We start from the raw sequence: 27,304 nt of genomic DNA, 5'->3' as shown, positions 1-27,304 counted from the left end.
TTGCTGCTCCCCACTGTGCAACACAGCACCCCCCACAACGCCTGCTGAGTAGAGGTAATTTTCTGAGCACATCTGCATTTTGAGAAGACCCTTTCACATGCCCTGCTCCTCAGAGTGGGAGAGCACTTGCTGGCAGCCCTGATAACATCCTCCCCAGTGCAACAGAGGCCACAGTGGTGGGGCTGGTGAAATAAGAGCTGTAATTTTTTGTTTTAAGAGTTTCTCTTCCATGCCCTTTAAAAGCCCCAGCTACCTCCCCACTAGGTATCGTTTACCAGAACGTTATTGCAAGAGCTCCTCTTCGCAGATTTAGCACCCGGCGTCTCTGGTCCCCTGTGCCACCTTGCACCTCCCTCCCAGCAGCCTCCACCAGCCAGCTCAGCTCACCTCCCTTCTTCTGTCCCCATGCCTGGCTGTGCCCGAGGGTCCCAGGGTCCTGCCTGCCTCGTTCAAGACTAAAATGCTCATTTCTCTGGCAGGTTGTGCTGGCACATCCATTACTCTGTGTATGATCCTATAAGGACCCTGTAAAAGCATCAGTCCCTGCCCTCCCAAAGCAGGAGACAAACCATCCATGCGAGGCTGGAGATGTGCCATCTGGATGGTGCAAGACAAACAGGCTGGCAAAATTAGGGGAAAATAGGGAGTGGGGGAGATTTTCACTGACTGTGGGGTGATGCCATGCCATGAGACAGGGCTGGAAGGCAATGGCCCAGGCCGGCGTGCAGCGACAGCCCAGCTACATAGCTGCTCTGAGCCCTGTCTGAACAGACGTCCAGAAAGGTATGTAAAATTGCACTGGCCTGGGGACCTGCGCTGGTGCCTGGCAAGGACTTACGGGCTCAACCACTTTGTCTGCCTGGTGGGACTGTGCCTGGCAGACCCCTCACCTTGCCTTTGCCACCAAACCCAGCCCACGGCTGCTCTGCATGGGAAGAGGGCAGCACCAAATCCCACCAGCCCCCGGGGGGTCCGACTGCAGCACTGGCAGATCTACAGCCTCAGAAACAACCTCTCTGGCCAGCCAGGCTGCATGCCTGTTGCAGGCATATGACACTGTCCCAGCCACATTTCTCACGAGTACATCCCAAAGTGGGATTTCTCCCTATGGCATGGCAAATTCAAATCTCCCTGCACCCCTGATGCTGCTGGGCGCTGAGGTCTGAAATGCAGCACAAGAAGCAAAGGTCTCCTTCCCAGGCGCTTGCCAAGCCCCGCATAGCTTCTTAACTGCTTTTCACATGCTAGTATTTAATTTAAAATTTAATTCTAGCTGCAGGCTGGCTTTTTCTCCTCTTGCCTTTTGTAAATGCTGTGCTAAAACTCTAACTCGGAAAGTCATTAATTGCACATACATCCTGGTGGACTCAGCATCCAGGCTTTGGTGACATCTGCATCGAGCCACAGCACAGCCCAGGCAGCACAAGCAGCAGCTCAGCCCCAACCACCTTCCCCAAGGGATTTCCAGCCGGCACATGGGATGCCGATAGCCATGAGTGATGCCGGCACAGCTAGCACCTGCAGGAGAGCCATCCCTGCGGCACCTCTGGCTGGAAAACACCCGCTCCCCTCCTCAGTGCCACTGCAGATCTCAAACCGCTGCGGCCGACACTTGCACCAGCCTTGTAAGTGTAGGCACTGCCAGGGCCATGCTTTCAATAAGCATTTTCAATATTCAAGTCTTTTCATTAGGTAACTCATCATTTTAAAACTTGTTTATTCCAACACAACATTTACTTGTTTTTTGTTTCAAATGGCATTTTTTCAGTTTGTTCTAAGAGTTTAAAACATCACCGATTTTAGGTGCTTTTGCTGTAATTATTTCTGGTGCTGGCTGTAAGCACCACTTGTTTTCATTTGCATTGGAATTTGTTTGCACTTCTTTAAAGAGCTTAATTACAGCACATTATTGTTCTGGGGTTTGTTTTTATTTTTGCATTTTGCATTTTATTCTGTTATCTGATTTTTCCCTCCCAACACTTCCTGTTCTTTTTCTACTTCATTATCGCTGCTAATTTACAGTCAGTCTGCGTAGCTGAGGGTGGCGCAGAGGAGGAACAATCCTGGGGAACTGCAGAGGGATCGTGCAAAACAGCGAGCTCTGAAATTGCAGATGAAAGTCGATCTGCATCAATGTGGTGTGACACACATGAGGGAGAACAGCCCCAAATTCACAAGTGAGACCCAGCTCTACCCATCCAGCCTCGGGGTTTGCCCCCCGCCAGGCTCCCCATCCTTTTGCCCAGCTCCATGCCCTCGTTGTGTGGGTGTCCTCGGGGGGGAGATGGAGGATGCTGCAGCCAGGCATGCCAGGGAACGCAGAGGGCTGCGTGCGCCGCTGCCAGAGACACCAGCCCGTGCTGTCCCTGTTGGGGTGCGGGGGCAATCCCGCATCCTCAGGAAGGAGGCACCAGCCCCGCACCAGGATTCAGAGCTGCGAACCCTCGCGCCAAGGCATGGGGCAGGGTCCCACTCAGCAGTGGGGCACCGAACCCCTTCTGCCCCATGCAGGGTAAAGGCACGGTTTCCCAGGCGTGGGATCCACTGATGGCTGGATGTGGCCCCATGGACCAGTGGTCCAGGGCTCGCATGGCCTCTCCTGTGAGGCAGACAGGACCCAGACCCGCAGCGCTCCTCTCCAGGGAGCCCAAGGACGCTGAGGCTCTTATGGAGGGGCATGGGGACAGGACACGAGGCGGCAAGAGGCGGCAGGAGAAATTTCCATGAGATATTGGGGAAAATACTTTCATCATGAGGGTGGTCAAGCAGTAATCGGGGAAAATACTTTCATGAGGGTGGTGAAGCAGCAACCCTTGCAATTAATGTAATCCCAGACCTGGGCTGGCCCCGATAGGAAAGCAGCTCTTACCAGTGAGCCCAGCACAACCTGGAAACCTGCAGAGAGCAAATTGTTGCTGACGCACACTGTGAACGAAAAGCCTGGAGCACGGGCTTGGGACCATGGTCTCCACTGGCAACCCCGCACATTGGTGAATGACCCTGCACTGCCTTGAGCAATCCCCAAGAGATGATGGATATTGTCCCAAGAGTTAATGGATATTGTCCCCAGGAGATGATGGATATTCTCCCCTGTCTGCCTTAGGAAGCATTTAGCAATTCCCACGATGAGACCTGAAGTACTTTAATGCTGCGGGTTCCCAACCCATTTGGCCTCCACCCGACCTCGCAGCAACACACCAGCAGAAGGCAGAGCCTCAGCGGGTGCCCCCAGCTCCCTGCGAAAGACAGGGACAGGGAGGGTGTACTGGCCGCGGTGCCCACACACACATGCGCTCCCTCTCCTCGGTGGAGGTGATACGTGGTGGCTCCAGGACTTTTAACAATTCAATATTCTGCAAAGCTGAAAGTATCGTTAATTTACATGATGCTTGAAATTTCTTATAGCCAGTACAGATACAATCATGCAGTAATCAGGCTTTTAAGCCTCATATCCCAGTAAGTGCTGAGGTTGTTATCTCCTAATTACTTCAGCAAATTTTAATTAGTCCAGAAGTATTATCTAAAACCCCTTTGCAGGGAAAGCCGTGCCTCCAGGGACAGACCTGGGACAGCAAGGGTAGAGGGCAACTGCTCAGTCTTGCTGCAGACCTTGTGCAGCTGAAAGAGGACTTTCCCCAGGGGTAAGCCCTGCCTCAGCAGCGATGGCCCTGCAACAGCCCTCTCCGTCTGTCTGTCCATACTGCCCTCCAGGGAAAGAGGGAAGGAGCACAGAAAATGCAATTCAAGGCTGTGGACACAGAGCTTGGCAGTTCACAGGCTCCTTGGTGGTATTCACTCTCTGTAGGATTTGCATCAAGAGCTGAATAATTAACCACAGAGACGGCTTGTTTTGCTCCCATCTTTATGAGAACAGAAACCCTAGATTGTAGTACAGTTCTCCAGATACATCACCCACACTCCGCAAGTGAACGGCCGCAGCCTCATGAGAAGATTTCCGTGTATAAATTATGAGAGCAGTGACAATGATCCCAATGACTGCTTGCGCCTGGACCCAGCTCTCACGGTCCCCACTGGGCAAGAGGAGGAGGAGGAGGAATCAGCCCAAGTAAGTCTAGAAACTTTGCAGTGCACCCTGAATCACTGGGAGCCTCGATGAGCTCAGCAATAAGCTCACTCCATGTCAGTGCCTTGATGCTTATTAGTTGTCTCATTTTAGGCATCTTGATAGGAAAATTTTGGCATAAGAAAACATATTTTGGGGGCAAATCCTGTATGAAAAGCCAACATACTGATGTTGGTTGGACATTTCCAAAATAAGTATCTGTATTTTGTTGCAGTTCATCCAGCCTTCCGCTTCCCTTTCTGTAATGTCGGGTCCCGTGTGCAGCGAGACCTGCCAACACACCCCTCACATCCCCGAAGCAGCGGCACAGGTCTCTGCCTGCTGGGCAGTTGTGCGGAGAACCTGGTGCCATCTACCCCGTTGCTAGGAATGGAGAGAAAGGAAGCCCACGCAGACTTCAGATAAGCCATAAAAGTACAAGGAGGGTCATGAGGGGGGAGCTTTACACTGAAGTGTGGAGCAACACCTGCACTGGCAGAAGAAAGGACTGCAGGTTTAGGAGCAAAACCATGGAAACTGAGTGTCCTCAAGTGAAGGACTGGCAATGGTCAAAAATAAAATAGTGTCGCTTAATAGAGGTGCAGAGAAGAGAACCAAATCAGTGATATGTGTGCATCTGCAGCGCTGCCATCAGGCTAAGAAACAAGATGAGAGCTGCAATGTCTGGCCTTAATTGAAAGCACTGGTGTAATAAGTCTCCTAGAAACTCGACAAAAGAAAGACAGCCACGAGGACACCAGTACCAAGAAATCTACAGAAAGAGGAAGGAGCCCATGCTGGCAGCGTAGCACGTCTAGGAGATCTTCAGATTAAATTGAGTTAGCAAATTAAATTACTCAACAAATAATGAAATACACATAGGCTGATATTCAAACCTGAGGAGTTTAGTGCTAAATCTGCAGTAGCAGCTGCCCAGCCGGGGGGGGGGGGGGGGGGGGGGGGGGGCCCAGGCAGACCTCATATAGCGACAAGGCTGTAGGCACACTCGGTGTCTCAAGGAGCAGCTCTTCAGAAGCTCAAATCTGGAAATACAATCTGGATTTGGCCACCAGGAGCTGCTGGAGGGAAGAGCAAACCTAGCAGCAACCATGAGGAGCTGGATTCTCCGTCCTGGGAGAAGGAAATCCTCATCGGCAGTCTGGAGACTACACAAGGATGTGGTGCTGGAAGACTGTGGCCAAGGCATACCTCCAACTCAGATGGCCAAAGGAAGGACAGAGGGGAGTTAGTCTGGCTAAACAGAGGGGTGGGATGGACAAAGATGCTGCAGGCACCTGCAAGAGAAGAAAATAGATGCAAACTCTAGTGGGCAAATGCAAGGCAGGCTGAAAGCCACTTTGACAAGCAGTTAACACAGGGCATTCAAACCAGCCTTAGACCCTTCTTCAAACACATCTAGAGCAGGGAGCACAGCAGAAAGCTCACAGGACCAAGGGGTGGTCCCAGCCAAGGGGGCCCTTGGAGCGGATTAGACCTTTGAAGAGAAGATGGGTGAATTATTTGCATTTATCACTGATAGATCATTGCTTCCCCAGGAGAAACCAGGAGAGTCCCCTGGCAGACCCTCCTTGGGCAGTGGGCTGCCTCCCACCATCACAGAGCACACCCCAGCAGAAGCAGCTTCTCCAGCTCATCCACCAGTCTGTGCCTGGCATGGAAAGGCTTGTTCCTATTCTCTCTTCTCTTCAAAAGCACATCCACCAGCATCCTGGTGGACCTCACTGACTTTAGGAGGCCCTCGGGCAGCATCTTCATCATGGGTCTTTGTCACAACCTCATCTTGAGGGTCTTCATCACACCCCATGAGCATGGCACCATGATGTCAGATATGCTCCCAGCTCCAGCGGCCAGACCAAAACACAGCAGAAAAGCCCTGGGAGACCACTGCCTGAATTCAACAGGTCCTCTCCTTCCATCACGTTCACCGCTTACATCCAAATGAAGGGGAAGGCTCCCCTGAACCCACCATGCTAACTGTGTCAAATTTCAGTGTTGAGTTCCACCCAACACTGTCCAACTCATTCATGAACCTCCATCACTTATGCTCCTGCCATTTTGCCTGGATATATGTTTTATTTTGTCATCTGCAATACAGTTTTGTGACATCTGCTTTCTACTTAATGCCATTCCACCACCACCAGTATTTTCTTGGTAAAAGGCAGGAACTGTATTTCATGAATTTAAACTGCCTGATAACATCATTTTGACCTTTTCTGCTGCTGTTTTTCAAAACTCATGTTTAACCTGCTCTTTGAGGAAAGACATTGCTGCAGACGCCAGGAGAAGCACACCCATCCTGCCTCGCCATTGTAGAGGAGGTGAACATCACAAACCAATAATTCAATCAAAAACATCTGCAGCATCTTTCAGCTGGAACCTGTTTGGTGGTAGCCTCAGCAGAAGTGTATTTTTCATAACAAAAATGCAACTGTCATTGCATCGCCACAAGAAAGCACACTTTTAATAATTTACTCATTAATTCTTAATCTTTTTAAATTCTTTTGGTACATAGTTCCTCCCAGAGAAGAGAAAAGAGCAAAACCATCATAGATCTATTACACAGATGGGAGGCTGGGTCAATCAGGCTGATGAAATGCCCAGTTTGTCATCCCAAAGTCTGCATGGGTTTCTGGAAAGAGCCAGATGCTGCCAGCTCTGCTCAGAGATCATCCCATTTTCAAAGCCACTCTCATACATTGATTTCAGACCCAATACTGTTATGGCTCCTTGTGTTTTAATGCTTCTTGCGTGAAATGGTTCCTATGAATTTTCTCTATTTCACTTCATTACAGGAAGGGGAGGAAACTTTACCTCGGCAGAAGCATCACTTGAAGTTGGGCCATTTCTTTGGAGTGCTACCGGTAACAAAGTTGCCTCTGGCGTATGTTTTCATTTGTATTATTCAACCTTCAAGTAAACCTCCCCAGATTTACACCAAATGAGAAGCGAACACCCCGCATTCAAATTCTTCTGAAGTTGGGCATTTCCCTCATTCTCTTTCTGCCGATCTTGCAATCCCTGCCAGGATGACAAAATTTAAGCCAGAATCCTGCTTACCAAAAATTACGACTGACGACTCATGCTAATTTGGACTGTAGACTCTGCATAAATACCAAGAGGATGCAGAAGAGGGAGCTCACACATTCGCAAATCAGAAGTAATTGCAGCAAGCCAGCAGAGCTGTCCTGGCCCAACACGCCTGCTGTGTCTGACCAGTTCCGACCCTCCCTGGGAATTCCTCCCCAAACCCTGGGCTATTCCCACCTGCCCCTTGCTGGGATGGGGCCGAGACAGCTTGGAGCAGCTGGATCTCCTCTGGCTCTGCATACCCAACCTTCTTCTGGTCAGCACTAACGCTCTTTGTCTGAAACAAACTTCCAAAACACTGGAGATGCTTCCCCTGTTGGCTATGGTTACGGTCACCTCCAAAGACTAAAGCAAGTGATGACAGCGATCCATGCAGCCTGTGGCCTTCTTCCCACACACCATGTGGGGCTGGGGTTGGGGTTGACACCAGGTGCAGCAGAGCCCATCACAGTGGGGACACCGATGGGTCCTGGCCAGGAGAGCACTGACACAGCAAGCAGCTCCATGGCCAACATCATCTCTGGAACAGCAGCCAGAGTTGGGGCATGGGCAGCCAGGATGGGACCGTGGGGTGGCATGGATATGGGAGCTTTACAGGGGACATCCCGGCATGGCAGAGCCAGGACTGCAGCTGTGCCGGCGCCGGGTGCTCAGCAGCTGTATGTGACCCTGTGCACAGCCCTGTGCGGGCTGGCTGCATTGCTGCCACGCACTGCTTTGGTACAAGTGATGCTTTTCCCCCTCCTCTGAGATTCAGGTTTCCAAGTTTGTCTGTGTGATCATATCACCCCTGAGACCATGGAAATCCTCCCGCCACCCTGAAGTGCAGTGAAGGACCAGGAGGGTGGGAGGAGATGGGAAGGACCGTGACATGACTTAGCAGGAAAGTCACCTCTGCTTTATGGCTACCGTGCATATCTCAAAGTCTGAAATGCAGCCTTACTCAAATTGCTTGGGTTTGAGGTAGGGAAAGGAAAGAGAAATAGGTCACTGGTTTGGTTTGGCGAAAGTGCTGGTCCCCAAGATCAATGAGACAGGGCCTCACTGGTGGTTTGTGGCTCTTTATTTCTCTCAATCTTGGTTTTTAGTGTGTGTTTACATTTGATGCATGGGGGAGGACAGCCAGCAAAAGCACTCTGGCTGAGGTTAATAATTCAGCATCCTGGTGGGGGAGTTCATCCCAGCGTTGCTTCTGACAGTGACCTTCAGCAGCTTGGATGCAGAAGATAAGAAGTTGGCCCAACACATCCTGAAGCGGAGGCAATAATGAAATGATGGCTCGCATGCTCTGTGGGAGCATCATTTCTCCAACCCTCTGCCCACAGCAAATGCAGATTCGGGGAGCTCTCGCCATCTCCTTCCCCTTCCTCTGCCCGGCTCCTGCCAGACAAACCCCAAAGATTCAAGAGCCCGAAGCCCCCCACGTTGGCCACAGACGCTCCGCAGGCAGAGACGCTGGGTGGGAGGGGATGGTGTGATGAGGTGCTGTGTTGGTGCTGAGCGTTGGAGGAAGCGTCCTGCGATTTATCACACAGATGGAGACAGCTGACCCCAGTGGGAGTTTTTCAGCCATGGGAGCAGCGAGGGGGGGCACATAGGAGGATGAACACGTGCAATGCTTAAAGATGGAGCTGGGAAATTGCTAAAGGTGTTCTGTGAGACAGCGACAGCGGGCGCAGGGCACCGTCTCCCTGGCTGCAATCAAAGCAGTCTGCTCTGTCCTCCAAGTTTATTAAATCACACCCACTGCCAAAGGAAATATCTTTCATTACTCTGCAGTTTATTACTTTGATTTGTTGGGGTTTTTTTACTCTTCGGTTGTGGTTTATATTTCTATTCTTGTGCAAGCTCTGCTTTTAAAGCCTGATAAAATATCAATGTATGCACTAGCTCAGAATGTTAACTGACCCTTCAGCTGACAAAACAGCTCCCTCATTAGGCATCATACCTCATTAAAAAAAAAAAAATTTTATATATATATATATATATATATACACATGCACCTTGATATTATCATCACCAAGCAGCCTCCCGCAGCAGCATGACAAGCTGCAGTTCTCCTGTGTTTTGCACTGAACTGCCCACATTTGAGCAGCACCCAACAAACGCCTCCTCCGGGTCAGGGTCATTGACAGGGGTGCCCCAGAAAGCCAAAGGACTGCGGGATCCCTGTGTCCCTGCAGACAAGCACAGGCATGTGCTGCACTTTGGCCACATCCAAAGCAGCCAAGGAAACTGTGATGCTGAGCAAGCCACAGCTTTGGCTTGGAAAGCTGAGCAAAGGTGCCAGGGTCCTGCCCTGCAAATTCAAACAGTTTATTTATTCAAAATAAACCTGCAAAGTGATGCAGAGATTGGGTTTTGCCTCTCTAGCAAAAGTCATGCTTCGTTGCCCATCTGCACAGGTAATGAAAGCGGGGCTTTCTCCCCCTCTTGCACACACACGGGCACCTTCAGGAGACATCTCCCGAGGGCAGCTCCCCATCTTGAAATCAAGCAACGTCTCAGACCTATAAATGCTTATGCATTTGGAAACTTTGCCCTTGGAAACTCAGGTGTCACCGTCAGTCTGAAGGCTGGCAAGTTAACTTTCCATGGTATGAGGGCTGCGAGTGGCAGGGAGGGAATAAGGCATTTTCTTAGTCAGCTGAAGCAAGTGCAGTGCAAAATAATTGAGCTTCCTGATGGGACAATTAATTCAAAAATTTATCTGAAAAGCATTGACCTTGAGAAAGTTGGATGAAGAGATAAAGTTGATCAAGTGCACCCTGAAACTGAAGTAATTAATGACACTGCCACTAGCATGTATCTGGGGTGGCACAAGCATCATTTAGTCTGTGCTGTAGAGCATCTGGGTTGACTGAGGGATCCATCCAGGGCCATACAATAACCATCGGCTCTCCCGGGGCCGCTGCTTGTGCCAGGCAGGCTCTCTCCTGCCAGGCAGAAGCCGTGCCATCTCGGTGCACTCAGACCACAGCAACAGTAATAGCTCTGGCCCTGGACACCTCTGGGGTGATTAACGGTTGCTCGCACATTGCTGCGGCAGTGCTCACTGCCAGGACACGCGAGTCTCCATCCCTGCAGCCTGAGAGCCGGGGCTTTCTTCTCAGAAGCGTGGGGAAGAGGTACAAGGACAAAAAGCCCCGATCCTGTTTCCAGAAGGGGTTTGGTCACTCGGCCTCTGATGCTGCAGTTTCTGTGTACTTAAGGAAAAAAATCAGGAGTTTTGGTATGGCTCTGAAATGTTGGGGTACCCGTCCCTGGTGCAGCAGGGGAGACAGCGCAGGAGGAGGGAGCACCAGCTCCCGCAGACCGAGGGGACACGGATCACTCCCCCCACCGCTGCTGGGGAGCTCCTTCCCCAAAAAAACCCAAATCACAGCACGTCTGAGCACAGCAGCTTGTTGGCTGTCATCAGAAAGGCTTAAGGAAGGGATTAAGAAGGAAGGCTTTTAAACCCAAGCTGTTCACTGTGCCTTTGCTGATGGGCAATCGCTCAGCAGGAACGTCACAGGGAGCAAAAGCTCCCAGCAGGGCTCAGAGATGGGTCAGGCCACCCCCCACCTTAGACACCCTTATTCTCTGGTAAAAGTTATGATTTGGTTGTTAAAAACAGGCTTGTTGGGATAATTCACAAAGACCAGCACATTAGCCTGATAAATCTTCTTAAGGAAAGCACAGGAGTGAAGGAGAAGGACTAATTGCTCTGGGGAATAAAGTCTCTAGTTAATCTCCCAAGGAGAAAATAATTAGGGCATTAAGGCATGGGAGGGAGCCAAGGCTTCCCGAGCAGCCCGTGGATCGCTGCTGGCCCCAGGGCTTCGGGCACCAGCTCCACATCCACGCAGTTAGGAAAGCGTGGGGAGAAAATGCCCACAGACTGGTGGCAGCCCAGCACAGTGGGAGAGGCAGGACCTCCTGAGGCTCCCCTGGATGTGGCCCTGGATCCACCTGGGAATGGGAATTGCAGGTCTGGGGAGTCACCTTGAAACACAGTTCACGGCTCCTCTGCCGGGAGGATGGAGACCTGCAGGATAAAGACCGGGACCTGAGAAGCAGATGGATAAGGCAAGCGCTGCTATCGTGGCTATCAGGACAGTGCAAAATGAGATTCAGAAAAACTTGTTTCATCATCAAACTTCAACTGCCATTGCCTGCAGCCCTACCGCCATTCTCCCACCTGCCGCCGGTGCAGCCTGCTGCGACCACCCTCAGTAATCTCTGCCCCCTTAGCCCCCGGCCACACTCGGGTCCTGCCGTGAGGGTGATCTGCTGGGGGCCCTGGTATCAGCAGTGCAGCCCCGCTGCAGGGCAGCCTGAGACGGGTCTTCTGCAAAGAGGAGGAAAAGGGGACACTGTCAAATATGAGAAGGGGAACGCAGAGGATGATGAGATGTCCTTTATCAAGGAATATCTTTCAGAGAAGGTCGCATAAAGCAGTTTGAGCACTACTCACCTGGATTTGACAGGCGTAAGTAAAGGTGTTCCCCAGCCACAATGTTGGAATCACTGCTTACCTTCCAGCAGACCACAAAGCAGCATTCAAAAGCCAAATTAGTGCAATTTCAAATGGTTTGAGGTTAAGTCTGGGCCAACTCATGACCAGTTTCAGCAAGAAGGCAAGTGCTCTTTCACATAAATAATAATAAATGTGTTTTTTCATAAAACACCCCTGAGCTCTTCCCTCCAGTTGTGTCACTGCCAGAGCACCTCTGAAGGAACAGCCTGCGAGGGATAACCTTTTACTCCTTAAGCAGAGTAAAACATCTTTTATTCAAAGCAACAGAAGCAGCTGGCCACTGGGCCAGTCCTTGCTGCTGGTTCGTGCTTCGGGCAACAACACTCCAGCCAAGGAGCGATTGTCGTCCCCGGGTGATTCCTGCCCAGCTGCACTGCCTGTGACTGCTACATTGATTTCTCATTTCTCCTGTGGCTTAATCCCTGCTCTCAATAAAGCTGGATGGATCCAAGAGACAGTCTAGTCTCTGATGTGCTAAATCCTCATGCTGAACAGCCACACGCTGTCCTCGCAGCCCCCCACTGCCCAGAGTGCCTGTGCTGCCCGGCTCTACTGAGCTCCAGGGCCATTCGCAGAGGAAACGCCATGGGCTGCTCTCTGGGCAGCATCCCCTTCCTGGTGGAGTAGTGGCTGGGGAGGTGGTGGAAGCAGCTGGGGAGGTGGTGGGAGCAGGGAAGGCAGTCAGAGCAGCTGGGGAGGCGGTCAGAGTGGCTGAGAGGTGGTTGGAGCGGCTGGAGAGGCGGTGGGAGCAGCTGGGGAGGCGGTCAGAGCGGCTGGGGACATGGTCGGAGCAGCTGGGGAGGCAGCGCCGAGGCAGTCGCAGTGCGAGACCTCCCATACTCCCACTGCTCACTGCAGCCACCTCTCCCGTCCTGGCTGTCAAGCCACCGCCTCACAGAGCTGTTCCTGTGCCCTGGTGCCCATCCACAGCTGGCATGAGGAGGCTCTGCCCACCTCACCCCATCCCAGCCCTCGCAGCTGCTGGGCCCCTGGCTGGAGGGTGGAGAAGGGGGAAAGGACTTCAGGAGTGGCCCATGGGTCAGCATCTTGGCAGACAGCTCTGAAGGAGGCACACAGGATGAGACGTCGGTCCCTGGGATGGCAGGAACAAGGTTTGACAATTCCAAAATAACCTTTGCTGAGGAGAACTGCAAAGTTCGCAGACACACTGAATGGCTGAGGCTGGCAGGGACCTCTGGGGTCCATCTGGGCCAACCCCCTGCTCAGGCTGGGCGACCCAGAGCCCGTTACCCAGGACCACATCCCGACAGTGTTTGAATATGCCCAAGGATGGAGACACCACGACCTCCCTGGGCAACCCATGCTGTCAACCCAATGGGCAACCAAAGTTGTCATCAAAAGTGTCAAGGTGTCAATATAGTACTCTTTCATCTTCCACAGCTCAGAGACCTGCGGGCGAGCACTCGGTACTGCACACCCAGACTTGCAGTAGTGCTACAATGACTTCCGTAGCAGTGGAAGAAATGTCTGCTGGGGAAGAAAAAATATATCAAAAGCTACCGTGACTGGTTCCCATGAATAGCAGTATAATCATCAAGAAGTCAGACTACCTTCAGCTTCACACCTGCTGAGTCATGACAAATCTCAATGTCTTCTCTGAGGATCTATAGCTCCATCTATTTCATGGCTTACAATTACTTAGTGAGAAAGAAAGCAGCACTATATTTTAGGGCTCTCTAAGCAGAACATAATCCTGTGTATAACTATGAGATAGAAGCCAAGTTACGCACTGGAAAGAGTCTGAACGTCTGAGCCTTCTTTACAACAGAATAAGTTAATTTCCCTCATGTTTATATTCGGTGCTCATCCATGGCACTCTCTCTCCTCTGTGCTACCCCTGACTTCAGACATCGAGTCTGCCTGGGGCCTCCTTGCAGACAAACATTAAGGAAGAATGATAAATGTGCAATACAGTGTTTCTGTAGCATTTGGTACCTGGGTACAAGGTAAATGCAAATAACTTTCGAGCAAAGCTTTATTTATGAATATGAAATTGGATTATCAGGTTATTGGCATAAACAGCAGCAGTGTTTCCTTTTTAAGATCTTCAAAAAATTTCCAGGAGATGCAATTTCTTCCTCTAAAGATCTCCAGACAGTCCCTAATTTCCTAAACCCTCCAGATGAATGTCTCTTTGCCTGCATGTGTTCATGTTGACGTGAATCGTCCAGCAGACAACCAGATAATGATCATGGAGCTGCAGCACCTTAGGCAATGCTCTGCAGGCTCCCTTTTCCTGGTTAAGAGCCACGGTGAGTTTGCCTGAAGTACATCAATAGGAAATGGAATGGATTTAGCTTCGAGGGCATGCTGAAATGAGGTCTCACTAAGCAGACAAATTGCAAGTGAATCACAGCTGGTGGACCACGACAACTCCTGGTGAGAGTCAAGTGCTGAAATGCAAAGGGCTGAGAGCAGACCACGGCTCAGCTACTGGTTCTACGTGATGTCCCCTTCCAGAGGATACCTGCACCATGCCGCAATGTTTAAAACGAGATCAGAGTTTATCCATCCAGAGACCTCTGGGCTCCCCCCAGCCCTGCCCGTTGCACAGGTGAAGTCTGTAAGACACGTTCCTCAGCTGGCCCAGCCCAGGACCACCCCAGGGCATCGCCCTCTCAAGGTCCAGCTGTCTGGGCTTGGCTCAGCTGAGGCTTCCAGGCTTGGCAGCAGGCAGCTGCCTCTGAGAGCCATCCCCCTCCCAACCCACACCAGAAAACCTGTGAAAGCACATCAACCCACTCTCCATCTTCTCTGCAATCAGTGCTCCTATGCTTCCAAACCCCACCAGTGCTGATGGATGGTGCAGCTTGTGAAACTGGAAAGAGGGGCTGATCTCTCAGTAGGACCAAGCCAGACCCAAGACCTCTCTGACACGCTGTCACCTCCAACAGGAACACCGGTGCTGAGGCTGCATCTGGTCCTGGTGCTGGTAATCCAGGTGCAGGACGTTCCTGCTAACACCTGGCTTCATCCGACTGTCTTTCACGGGTGCCTCATCACTGAGAGGTGCCACGCTCAAGATGACAACTCTCCAAAGAAGATGGCCATTGAGCTGCATGTTCAGCCAAAGCTTTACTCTAGGGCAGCCCGCTGTTTCAGCACATGCTGCCCTTTCAGAGGTCCCCCACAGAGTCATCAGACAGCTTAGAATAAGGAGATAATTGAGGGCTGAGTATGTTATTTCTTCCAGTATAGAAGACAAGCACTGAGATTTTGAGAGAGTGGCAGGGAAGCAGCTGGCAAGGGCACATACCAATATCAAGTCCAGTAAACACTTGAGCAAATTCCTGCTTTCCCCACCTCCTGCTCATTTCATACTCACTTCCCCTCACATGGCCTCTAAAATCTGTCCCTTTACACTCGATGCCTGTGAGCTGCAGCAGCAACAGCCGGGAACATAAGCCATGTGCACTGAAACACAAAAGTGTTAAGCATCTCTAAGCAAGGGGCTCTTGTTTACTTGACATGACAAGATGTTTTCTCAACCTGCTCTGCCATTAGTGCATGATGTTTGCTTTTAACGGCACCCTTCCTGATCCTGCTGCATTCATCCCACTCGGCATCCCCAGCCTTGATGTTGCGTGATCCTTTTTGTTGTCAGGATACAGCCGGCTCTCCACAAACCCATGTACGTCTTCACCGTGATTGATCTTATCCTCTCTGATGTGCACTTCTGGTCCAGCAGCAGCGAGATGAGCTTCAGTGCCTGCCTGCTCCAGACATTTTCCGTTCATGGCCATGGAACTGATCATTACCTGGCAATGCGCTTTCCTCTGAGATGCAAACCCATCTTGCAGCAACAGCCAGGATCAAGACAGTCATGGTTGTCAGAGCACCATTGCTGATACACTAATTGATATTAATTGTCACGCTAATACCTATTTTGGCAAACAGGCTGCCCTTCTGCAGAAGCAATGCCATCCACACGCTTACAGCCAGCACACGGCTGCGGTGAAACTGGCCCACGGCAGCCCAACCACCAGCAGCACCCAACCATCGGTGCTGCCTGTACACCGGCATCCCTGGCACCCTCTTTGCTGCCCCATCCCACCCAAGTGTTTGCTCACCCTCTGCCATGCCTTCCTGCACAGGACACCAGGCTCAAGGCTTTCAGCACCCGTGCTGCTCTCACAGCCTCGGGCCCAGGGCTTTCCTCCATCCCTCCGCTCCGGTTTGGCTGCAGGGCAGCTCCTCACTTGATCTCCACCGGCTGATCTCCCACACACCAAACCCCCACTGCCTGTGGTGTGAAGACGAAAGAAATCCACCACAGTACCTCAAGCATCTTAGCTAGAGAGAAAGGTTCTCCTCTGAAAGTTTCTTCTGGATGCTTTCATGTAAAGCCAGGGGAATACATTAGTGTGGCCTGCGAAAGCCCTTCCCAGAGGACAGCCCAGCCAACTGTGAAGGCTGTAAGGAGCTTTCCACACACATGTACTTGAAAGACCTCTCTAATACAAAGTCTGCAGCCTCAGCTGGACTACGGTTTTGTATAAATAATATATAAACATGTTTTGCTGATTGCTCAGTTGCTGTTGCCCTACTTAACTGTGTCTTTGTGCCTGGGCTGCAAATCATCTGAAGAATGCATTGCGCCTTCTCTCCACAGGACTTCAGTACATTGTGGAGTGAGTGCCACTGCAAATTCACTTTTTAATCTCCTAGGTTTCAAAATCTAAAATACTAATGAGTAGAGGAAGGACTTGGAGTCTCTCTGAGGTCAAGATACTGGACTTGAGGCAAAGAGAAAATTGCCTAGGATGGGAAAATAAATGGTTTGCCATACGACCACAAGAACTCTGGCTGTCTCCACCTGCTCAGGGCTGTATGTGAGCCCTTTGGAGATGGACTGGAGGTGACTGGGTTTGAGCCTTTAGCTATACTTTAGGCTTGGGCTATTTGAACAAGCCTCAAAGTTTAAGCTAAGTTCACGCAATTACCATTAACTTCACCACATCTTCAGTGCTTAATGACAATCTGTAACTTCCCAACTAAGCATGTCACGCAGACCTGCAAGAGCCACAGGGACAGTCACACATTTACACTGGAAAACAGGGAGGAAAGTGCTTCAGCAGCAGCAGAAGAGGACACAGGACTTGATGTCGAAGGACAATGAGCAATGGTGCAGAGGATTCCCCAGTCGGTTTGGAGGTCCTTACTGGTTTCCCTGTGAAAGCTGATGTAATAAGCAAACTGGGATTCCCCCAGTTAGCTGGCTAATCAAAAGTCAGTACTGGACTCAAAGAAGCATTTCTCTACACTTTGCCACCCACAGGTGATTTTGCTGCTCTGGGCATGGGAGGCTCACCCCGGATGGGTGGGGAAAGGGGGATGTTGTGGGGGCAAGAGCCGGAACACAGGACAGGGCAAAGTGATGCCCTGAATTGAGTCTTTAGTACGGAGAAAGTTTGTGCCGTGGGGCTAGTTGGAGCATTGCAGATAGACTTTGGAAACATGGGAACCTGCTGCCCTAAAAGTGGGTCCCTCTCTCATTGTCCCCCTTGGGAGAACTGAGAGGTTTCCACTCTCTCTCGATGAAAAAGACCAAGCCCAAAATAGAAGCCCTCTGCACTGCTATAAGATGTTTCTTTCTGTCTGAAGGAACTGAATCACCTGAGCTTTTGGTTCCTGGCCAGCATGGGGGCCAGACTTTGGAGCAAGCTCCCTTGGAGTGGGTTTTGGGTATGATGAGAAAAACAATGGACAGATGCTCCCTCCTAAGAGGTGCCAGGGAATGATTCCCCTGACCAAAACCAGATGCTAAGCACTTGGTAATAATCCATCTCAGCCCGCCCTTCACCGTACCCAACCCAGCAGACATCAGTTATATTCCAATGGCAGAGGTCTACACAGCCTCTTCCTCAGGTCCTCTACAGCAGACATCATAACTGGAGAACTAAGCCACAACTACGAGCATTGGCAACTCACCCCCTGGCCCTCACTGGATGCGTGTTAGGAGCACACACCTAGTAGAGGTATCCTGCCTGGAATCCTAAATCACGCATTAGATGGATCACAGGCTTCTTTGATGGGACACTTAGACTGGAATAGCCACAGGATAAATTAAGTTATATACAGGACAGTGGCTCAGGGTGGCTTTCCCCACCCGTGTCCTTACTCACAGTGCAAAGTTCTTTAAAGCTCTCCTCAGGATGTTGTGGAAGATGGAAAGTTCATTTGCCTAAAATGCCACTGCAGTCATCCTAGCTCCAAGAGCAACTTACATCAACTGTCTCAAGCTCCTGAGACCCCCGAAGAAGCTTCACCCTACAGCCACCTCCAGGTGCTGGGGCATTGACACTGCCACCCCTGTACACACACAGCACCGAAACTCAGGCACCTACAATGCCACCTGAGCCAGCTCTACCTGGCAGGTGTTCACGGTCTTCCTGCACACCTGTGGGGACGGTCTCTCTTCGCCACCCCCATGGTGGTACAGATGGCTGTAGACATCCTGTGCCATTTTGGGGAGGAGGAGACGTTTTCTTGTGCCACTGACTCTGCACTGCCTCACCCCAGGACAACTGCTCCTTGCCGTGGAGTGGCATAAACCCCTGCTGCCCCCCAACAAGCAGTGCGGGGAGTTCCTGGTGCTCCGGGGAATGCAGGTAGGGGAGATTCCTGGCAGCACTCATGTTCCCCACACCCCATCTCATGCCTCTGCGGAGCTGAGGGGTGTGTGTGGGAGTGCTGAGCTGTGCCAGGAACATGTTAAGCCACTGCTTCAAAAAACCTCCTCATCAGGGCTATTAACAATCACTGAAAGATCTAATGAGACGTTAACAGGAGGGATGTCAAGGAGATAACAGACAAAATATTTAATGGGCTACTGCTTTAAAGCACTTAAAGCCTTAACTTTGTGCTTGGTCAAGCACAGTTTGCTGTTGGTAAAATCCATGTTGGCTGCTCAATTGCTTTCCTGTGCTTCACCTGTCTGGAGACAGGGCGACAAGGAAGAGTATGTGCAGATAGTTCAGTGTCTACATAAACAATTAAAATACAAAATGTGTTGAGCAGACAGTGCTATAAATGTTTGGTGCCTGGGAGTGCTTAGTGTACAGATAAATTAACTGATCACCTAACGCATGACAGACAGGTGATAGGAATGCCACTCACAGAAAACATGAAACAATGAACAAGGATCTAATTAAGTGACAGTAAAACGGAACTGCAGTTTGAATTCATTTCTGCTGCACAGTTACACCCCAGTGTGTACTAACCATCAATACAGTATCGTTCCTACTATCTACAATACTGCTGGGATTAAGAAACTAAACTAACAAATTCAGCACTGACTGTACTGTCGGGTGAGCAAGGCTGAGTGCGAGTCCGCTCCCAGAGCGGATCCCACTGTGGCCAGAGACCGAGAAGCTGCTCACCGGAGCGTCCATAGGATCCGTGTCCCTGGAGAGCCAGAGGTCCCTGAAAGCCAACAGCGCCCAGCTGGGAGAGGCCACCAACCTTCAGACCCCAGTGATTGTCTTCTCCCTACCACATCACAACACACCTTCATGTTTCTGTTTTATTGAGCCACGCATGACAGCACGGTAGGAAGCACAGAAATGCAGGTCTGGAAGGGACTTCAAGATGCCATCAAGGCCAAATCTGCACACTGGGAAAGGATCAAGTTGCCCAAACAGAGCATGTCCAGTAGTTATTAGTCTATTTTAAAAAGTATCAGTGAAAGCAGCTTCATAGTCCCTCATCATAAGCTAATGCTGCCTAAGGTCAGAACACAAGAGCACAGTTTTCTGGTTTCTTCCTGTATCATTTCAAAGTGCTTCAGAACTTTCTCTCCAGCTGCCAGAAGAAACATACTGCTAGGTCATCATTGGTTTTCTCAGCTCAATCTCTGAAGCTTCCTTGAGTTTCCTCCGATAAGGCAGTATGGATTCTGCATATTTCCTTGTGACAAAGGCTTGATGGTATCTCATACAGCCAGACAATGCCCAGAGGAATACTCCCTCTCTCACCAGACAATGTCTATGCTTTACCTCTGCTATTTCCTCCTCACACAATGTTCTTAAGCCGTTTCCTGCTGCGGGTCATCAGAAGAAACGCTTAGCCCTAAACAGGCAGCTGCTAGCAGGATCAGGGGAAACGCCCTGGTACCACGACTCAGGGGCACTAGTGACTCTTGAAGACTCCTCACCTCCCAGTCTGGATGACATATTTTGATGGAAGAGCCCCTTTCTTCACTTCCTAGCAGCCCACCCCTCTTTATATTCTCTCATAAAGCCGCAGCACCGTGCTCTGCTGATGATTAATCAGGGGTTAATCAGGGATTCCTGATTAAGCCATTGTCTGAAATTCCCTTTTGCTTTGTTTTGCATCATCAGGATCAAGCTCGGTAGCTTGACACCCCCACCTTCCTCCCTTGTTTTGACACAGTCCTGTCCCACAACGACGCAGCTATTCTCCAACTGCTGCTGCAGATGCTGAACCCAAAGATGAGACTCTTCACTGGCAGCAGGTTGATCTGAGCAGCTGCAAAACACACACAGTATTTGCCCACCTAAAAGAGAAAAAGATTGCTATCATTTTTTTATTCCCCTACTCTTCACAATTCCTTAGGAGTTAAAGGCAGTAGATGACTCAGTTTCATTTTTAGTGTCAAACAGATGAGTAAAGAAATGCTATTTTATTTATTCATCAGCTTATGGATAATTTGCGGATAAAAATGGCAATTTTCAAAAGAATTTAGTTAGGTATCTCCATTTCATGCTGCTTTTCCCCTGAGAGTTTGAAACGACTTTGAAGACAGTAAATATAAAAATCCTTGAGGTCTTCCTACCATCTATTCAAGACCACGACATTGCAGTGACCAGTGCAAGAGCCTGTCTAGGCACTGACTTAGACACAAAAAGATCAACATCGCAGTGACCAAAATTTAAAAAAACTCCTGTCCCACTTCAGCCCACTGAACAGGATCCTCCCAAATCCCCGCCTGGGTCACAGAGCCAAAGCCCTTTCTGAGCCGAGGTCTGCTTTGCCTCGTCCACATCCTAGAGCCAAGTACTTTCAGCCGAGGACACTTCCCGAGCTGTCTGTTTTCCACATGTATTCAGCAAACACGAATGGATTTTTCCTCCATGAACTCATGCAGTCCCTCCATGAGCCCCTGTAAACTTTCAACACCCCCAGTCCCCCAGCAAGGACTTTCACCACAGTTTACTCCTGCAGGAAGAACGAGCTGCTTTTTGTTTTGAGCCTGTTCCTTGTCAGTCCTCACTTCTCCTGCTGCAAAAGTCCATCACCATCCACACGAGTTAACTCTTCATGGCTAGAAATGACTTTGCTTTCAGCCACAAAAGTTCCCCCTGCACTCAGCCTCTAATGAGGCAGATGACGACTAACAGAGAACAAAATGCCTTTTAGCATAAGGGCTCTAAAAAGCCCCTATTCTCCCTTTAATCTTCAAACAATTGATTAATAATGTGACAAGCACTAAACAGGGTACCATATGCTGTTGGTTTAATATAACCTTATTTGCATCACAATAATGTTAAATTATACTGCTGCCTTGATGTAAAACTAAGTAAAGATAGATTTACTGCCTTTTCTGAGGTACCCTGCTGCGCGTAATACGTCAGAGGCCACAATCACTGAAAATTCACATAATTTAGTTCCAATTCCAACAATACTGCTAACAGGTTCTGAAAAAGACCTTGAAGAAACACAAACACGTGTCCAGACGCAGAGGCATCCACCCAGAAGGTCCCCTGTTTCTGGAAGTCGAGCAGCACGGGTAGATCTACAGACCCCTGGTTGGTGTGTGCCCTCACAGCTGGTTATTTTTCTCCCTCACAGCCTGAGACCGGGAAGAAAATCCCACCCAAACCCTGCTGTATTTAAATCTTCCCCCACCCAAAGGAACTGATTGTGGCAGGTACGCTACAAACCCAAGGTCTTTGTATCAATAAATAATGTACTTCCCCTGATAATTCTTCTCTCTGCTGTCCAGATAACAAACCAACACAGAGAAGGTCTTGCCCCAATTCATGTGCAGGCTGTGCAGAGCTCAGCATCTCCTGAGTTGCAGCCCAAGATGCCGGCCGACGAGGAGGCACGAGCGAAGCTGTTCCATGGGGTGTCTGAGCCGGCGACGTACAACTGAACTGCCAAAGTGCTGGTGGTCAGCCTGGGCTGCGTTGTACTCTGTCTTACCCGTCCAGGCTGCCCTGCATCTGCTCTCAGAAAGGGCCCTCCCGATATCCTCTGCTTCTCCTGCCTACGTCACCTTGATCTACGTCTTTTAGCACCTAATTTGGCTGCCACCCTGCTCCCCAGGCAGGCATCCTCCCTCCAGGCTCTGCGTGGCTGTCCGTCCCCTGATCTAATCTAACGTGCCTGGGACAAGAATCCACAGGGCTGGCAATGTTGTCCTAAAAGCAGATTCGTTACCTGGTGCGCAATAGACCGATCTCACACACTCAGGAGAGAGATTGCTTTATTCTGCACAGGGTGCTTGGTTTCCACAAATCAAGCATGCCAGATTCATCAGGTGTGTCTCTTTTATACAATAACGATTTTATCTGATTTATTAAAACTACTCCTACCTAACACATATTCAAACTATCTGATGCATATGCATAGGATCACATAACCACAACACATCAGATGCCTTCTCTGCATGCATGGGGGTCTTGCATGGTCTTCGGTGGTCGTTTGAGGAGGTATCCCCTCCTCACTTTGACCGCTAAGTCGCTCTGTATCCAGTCAGTTGTTCATTTTCCTGCCAAGAGGGTTGCACCGCCAGGAAGCACAGAAAGGAACAGAACTGGTGTGCCAGGTGAGGCACCATTGAACAGGAAGAGTAGAAAAGCTCAGAATGATCTCGGCTAACTTAACTTCATTTAAAGCAGGGCTTTCTAATCTACCACAGGATTTTCTGTATCTGACATCAGCGAGGAGGTTCCCAAAGCGCTGGACCTCCAGCCGGGCTCTGCCTTTCTCTCGCCAGCACCACGACAGCCGGCCTGCGCGTACCAGCCGAGGCCTACACAGAAACCGGCGGGGAGCGGGGAGTGGGGGCGGCACACAGCGACCGGGCCCGGTCCGGCGCCGCATCCCTGCGGGGAATGAGGCGGGGGGGAGCCAGGGGGAAAGCGCCGAGGGGCCCCATGCCCCCAGACCAGACCAGACCAGACCGGGCCGGGCCAGGCCGGGCCGCCTGTGCGGACCGCGGGTCCCCGCTCCCCGACCGGGCCTCTCCCCTCAGGCCGGTGGAGGAGGAAGTGACGTCACTCGGCCAGCCTCCCCGGGAACTCACTTCCGGCGCCCCGCCCCTGGGATAAGCGGCGCCGCGCGGGGACAGGGGCCTCTTTTCCGCCGCGCGGCTCAAGATGGCGGACACGCAGGTGGGTGCTGCGCGGCGGTAGGCCCCGGCCGCCGGGACACCCCCTGGGCCGCCCCCCCCCCGACTACCCCCCGTGGGCCGCCCCCCCCCCCCCCCCCGACTACCCCCCGTGGGCCGCCCCCTGCCCCGGGGCTGCTGGGGACGGCGGGGCTGCGGCCCCGGCCCGGCGGCGGCGTGTGGGAGTGAGTGTGTGTGTGAGAGTGTGTGTGTGAGAGTGTGTGTGTGAGAGTGTGTGTGTGAGAGTGTGTGTGTGAGAGTGTGTGTGTGAGAGTGTGTGTGTGTGACGGACGTTGTCCGTGAGGTACCGTGCCCCGGGGTTGGGGAGCCGGGGCGGGGGGCTCTCGGTGTCGGCGTGGTACCGTGCCCCGGGGTCTGCTTGCTCCCGGGGCTGGGGAGGTGCCGTGCCCTGGGGCTGCCGGTGATGCTCCCCTTTCTCTCCCCCCTCAGACCGAGCGTGCCTACCAGAAGCAGCCCACCATCTTCCAGAACAAGAAGCGGGTGCTTCTGGGCGAGGGTGGCAAGGAGAAGCTGCCCCGCTACTACAAAAACATCGGCCTCGGCTTCAAGACTCCCAAGGAGGTGAGGCATGGCCGGCTGCGGGAGCCGCGCGGGCAGGGCTGTACCAGTCCTGGCCGTGCTCCCGGGCCTCGCGTCTGCTCCCACGGCACCCCAAAGGCCGTGACGGACCTGCAGAGTGCGTCTGCTCGTAGGCCGGTGTAGGTGTGGCTCCTCTGAGCTTCAGCACTGCCTGAGCTGTTTGTCCACCCAGATGCTGACAGTCGTTTCTCGTTGTAGGCGATTGAGGGCACCTACATCGACAAGAAGTGTCCTTTCACTGGTAATGTCTCTATCCGTGGCCGAATCCTGTCAGGTGAGTTGTGAAGGTTCCTTAGAGAGTAACGCTATAGACGTAATCCCCCGACTGCCCTGAAGTGGGTAAGCAGACAAAGCCCACGAGCTGGGAGCATCGATCTGGAGGCTGCCTGCAAACTCTGCTGTGGTCCTTGAGCTGCACATGATGCCATTCTCTCACGATGGTCTTCCAAGTCTCACAGTGAAGGGGCTTTGACGACAATGCCACACGGCTTTGCTGATGCCTAGTGAAAGGACCAGCTGCTGGCAGTTATCCTTCCAGATGTGCTGTTCTGTGGTGCAGATGTTGATGTAATACAGTAGCAGATAATGCAGGAAGGATTGGTTTCAGGAAGCGTGTCACAGTGTGCTTAGAAGGTCTTAAAAAAGACAAGAGAAATAGTTTGTTTTATAGTACAAATCTGAAGGTTGTAGCCTGGCAGTAAGGTGGAAAGAAAGCCCTTTCAGCCTGGTAGAACACCAGAGCACCCCCCCAAAAGGTGCATTACCCTTTATTACTAAGGTAAATAAGGAGAAATTAACTGGAATTGACCAGTACTGCCTTCAGGTGTCAAATGCCACTCATCCCTGCTGATCCTCTTGGATAGCTTCTAAAAATCTGTTCTCTGTTAGTTATAACCGAAATCTCCAGCCCAGTTTGCCAGTGGTCGGTGCACGCTTGCTTATGCTCATCGCTGTCGCGTTCCTCCCAACTTCTGTCACCCAGGTGTGGTTACCAAGATGAAGATGCAGCGCACCATTGTCATCCGTCGGGACTACCTGCATTACATCCGCAAGTACAACCGCTTCGAGAAGCGCCACAAGAACATGTCTGTGCATCTCTCGCCCTGCTTCAGGTGCGTGCAGGTCCCCGCAGTGACAGGGGGAGCGTTACCCTGTGGAGAAGAGGTGTATGGGAGTGCCAGACATGCTCCAAATGTCTCCTACGTGTGTTTATATATTGTTTATAATGCTGAACTCAGCTTTTGTGTAGAAACTGCAGCGAGCGTACACATCGGTGTGACACGTGCGCTTTTATTGCTGCTTCTGACCTGGAACCTGCTTACTGGTGGTGATGTCTAAACTCACGATGGTCTTCAGAGTCCCTGTTGGTGAGGGGGGCTGCTGACAATGCCAGTGGCAATTGCTGAACCATAAGACAGGTTCTGGTCAGTCTGCCTGTTCTGAAACCGTACACTGTTACAGTCCTTGAGAAAGGGTAACTGAAGTAAATGCTGAGGCCAGAGGGGACAGGTTCAGAGGCTGGCTTTTTTTTGTCTGCTGTGGATTTCCTAAGCCTGTCGTTGGAGCACAGGGTTTCCAGGAAAACCTGGATTAGCACTGCAGTCCAGCTGATTTGGCTTGAGTAGCACTTTGAGCCTGTATGTGACTGGGAGGGAAACTCCCCATCTCTGAAGGGTTTCCCTTCAATGCTCAGCACTCATCCCGCTCTTGCGGAAAGCTTGTGTTTGTCTTGAGTTTGAGCTTAGCGTGGAGTGACGGACTTCAAGACCTTGTGGCAGCTGCAGGGGGGCTGCTGCTGCTTTTTAGGCACCCTCATCTTCGCAGCACTTAAGATAAGACCTTGCTTTACAATTTTAGATATCCAAGGTCACTTTCAGTGCTGTGTTGCTTGGTAGCATCACACAAGGCAAATGTCTGCTACAGAGCAAACTGACTGCAAATGCAGGAAACTCAAGAACTGCTGAAATAGCAGCGATGTCTTTGCAGGGATGTCCAGATTGGCGATATTGTCACCGTGGGAGAGTGTCGTCCCCTCAGCAAGACTGTCCGGTTCAATGTCCTCAAAGTCACAAAAGCTGCTGGTACCAAGAAGCAATTCCAGAAATTTTAAAAACGGCATATGGAAGATATGCAGGACAAATAAAACTTTTGTAAAAACGTACCCTGTGTGTGTAATCTGGAATCAATAGCATGGGGATGCAACGGCACGTGCAAACTCAGCAGGCTATGGAAATGGGCGAGGTGAGTGCAGCTCTTGAGGAAAATGTGAGAGTATTATGCAGGTACAAGTTAAGATAGTCCAGGTTTTCTGTTCAGAAATGCCGAGAGTTTGGGTGAGGGACAAGGAGGGAGTGTTGTGCCTTTATTGATAAACCAGGACCCTGGTATTTTTCTCTGGAGCTGACAGACAATCTGACCGGTATGGTGAGTGAGCGTTCCTCAGTCTGAGGTGCAGCACGGTCTGTCCAAAGGAGAGCTGCCTTTGCATCTCTGTATTCTGGGACAGGCTGACCAAGGCTTAGGTTCTTAATGTGTGGGAAAACAGGGCACGGTAAAAAAGCAGAAGGGGACATGCTCTGACTGCTTTTTGTTACTTTCTGGAGAGTTCTTGTGGCTTTGCAGTTCAATACTGATTTCTGGTGTGCTATTTCACCCCTCCCCAGCATAGCTGCAGACGGTAACAGATGGAAGATTACGTAATAATTTGGTTTAGAATGTAAAGCCTCTGAGTGATAACAAAGGCAGTTGTGACTTTAAAGATCATTTCTCAGAAAGCTTAAATATGTATTTAAAGAGAAAGATGCCATGTGGTGTTTTCACACACAAAGGCGTCCAAGCACATTTTTACAAGGCTGTGATGCGTCAGCAGCTGAAGGGAATGGGAATTAATGCCAAAGAAACTGCTTTTCCTGCAGATTTTTTTTAGAGGTGATAGTTGCTTGTGGTTCCACCAGTCATAGGAAATGTTATTCTGGGAACCAAGTAAGCCCTTCTGTAGGAGACTGATCCCACCTTTGGGGGAAGAGCCTGGAGGGAGTGATGGTGTGACACAGTATGGATGACAGGAGGGCTGCATGATGAGAACCAGAGGTGGAACAATCAAAATCCAGTGTTTTAAATGCATGTAGTTCAGCTGGCAGCGTTACCTTAACCCAGGGCTGGCTCTGGCAGTGTTGCCTGTTGAGGTAATGCTGCAAAGGGCTGCGAGAGCAATTTGGTGCCCCACAGCTTGCAGAAAACGCTGCATCCTGGTGACTTCTGTATTAACATGCATGTGGCTCACAAAAATTCAGTAGCATTTGTGTGAGAGCTTGTGGTTCATGCTGCCTTGTACCTTTGTGGCAGGGATGTCCCCTTGCATCTGGGAGGAATTCAGTAGGATTTGGGAGGAGTGCTCACTCTGTGGCAGGCTAGAGACACTGCCAATAAAGCCGATCTCCTGTCAGTCCCATAGAGTGAAGGTAGGTCCCAGAATTCCATGGGTCTTTGTACCTAGATATTTTTGTTAGTGCCCACTGATCAGAAAGCTTTTAAACACTGGGTCAGCTTTCACTGGGATGCAAGTGGATATTTCCGATAGGAGCTGGGTCAGATGGCTCTTCCCTGTCTGTGCGGGAAGGGTCCTTCCTGC

The 27,304-nt window shown here is 50.9% G+C and overlaps 1 protein-coding gene, 1 long non-coding RNA gene and 2 other non-coding genes across 4 annotated transcripts; 3 read left to right on the top strand and 1 right to left on the bottom strand.

The window, feature by feature from the left end:
- Positions 1-22,150: 22,150 nt before the first annotated feature.
- LOC128153397 (uncharacterized) lies at positions 22,151-22,931 on the bottom strand. The gene is made up of 2 exons (XR_008238952.1): positions 22,598-22,931; positions 22,151-22,452 (listed from the first exon to the last, which is right to left on the bottom strand). It is a non-coding gene; the product is annotated as an uncharacterized LOC128153397 (long non-coding RNA).
- A 48-nt stretch (positions 22,932-22,979) lies between these two features.
- RPS11 (ribosomal protein S11) lies at positions 22,980-25,834 on the top strand. The gene is made up of 5 exons (XM_052812929.1): positions 22,980-23,077; positions 23,524-23,655; positions 23,872-23,947; positions 24,656-24,785; positions 25,660-25,834. The coding sequence occupies exons 1-5, from the start codon at positions 23,063-23,065 to the stop codon at positions 25,781-25,783; spliced, it is 477 nt and encodes a 158-aa protein (XP_052668889.1). The 5' UTR covers positions 22,980-23,062; the 3' UTR covers positions 25,784-25,834.
- LOC128153602 (small nucleolar RNA SNORD35) lies at positions 24,087-24,179 on the top strand. Its single transcript, XR_008239015.1, has one exon. It is a non-coding gene; the product is annotated as a small nucleolar RNA SNORD35 (small nucleolar RNA).
- Positions 24,996-25,088, top strand: LOC128153617 (small nucleolar RNA SNORD35). The gene has a single exon (XR_008239029.1). It is a non-coding gene; the product is annotated as a small nucleolar RNA SNORD35 (small nucleolar RNA).
- Positions 25,835-27,304: the final 1,470 nt, after the last annotated feature.

The sequence above is a fragment of the Harpia harpyja genome, chromosome 17 (genome assembly GCF_026419915.1).
Source record: "Harpia harpyja isolate bHarHar1 chromosome 17, bHarHar1 primary haplotype, whole genome shotgun sequence".
In the NCBI taxonomy this organism is placed as follows: Eukaryota; Metazoa; Chordata; class Aves; order Accipitriformes; family Accipitridae; genus Harpia; species Harpia harpyja.
This window is presented reverse-complemented; position numbering and strand designations above follow the sequence as displayed.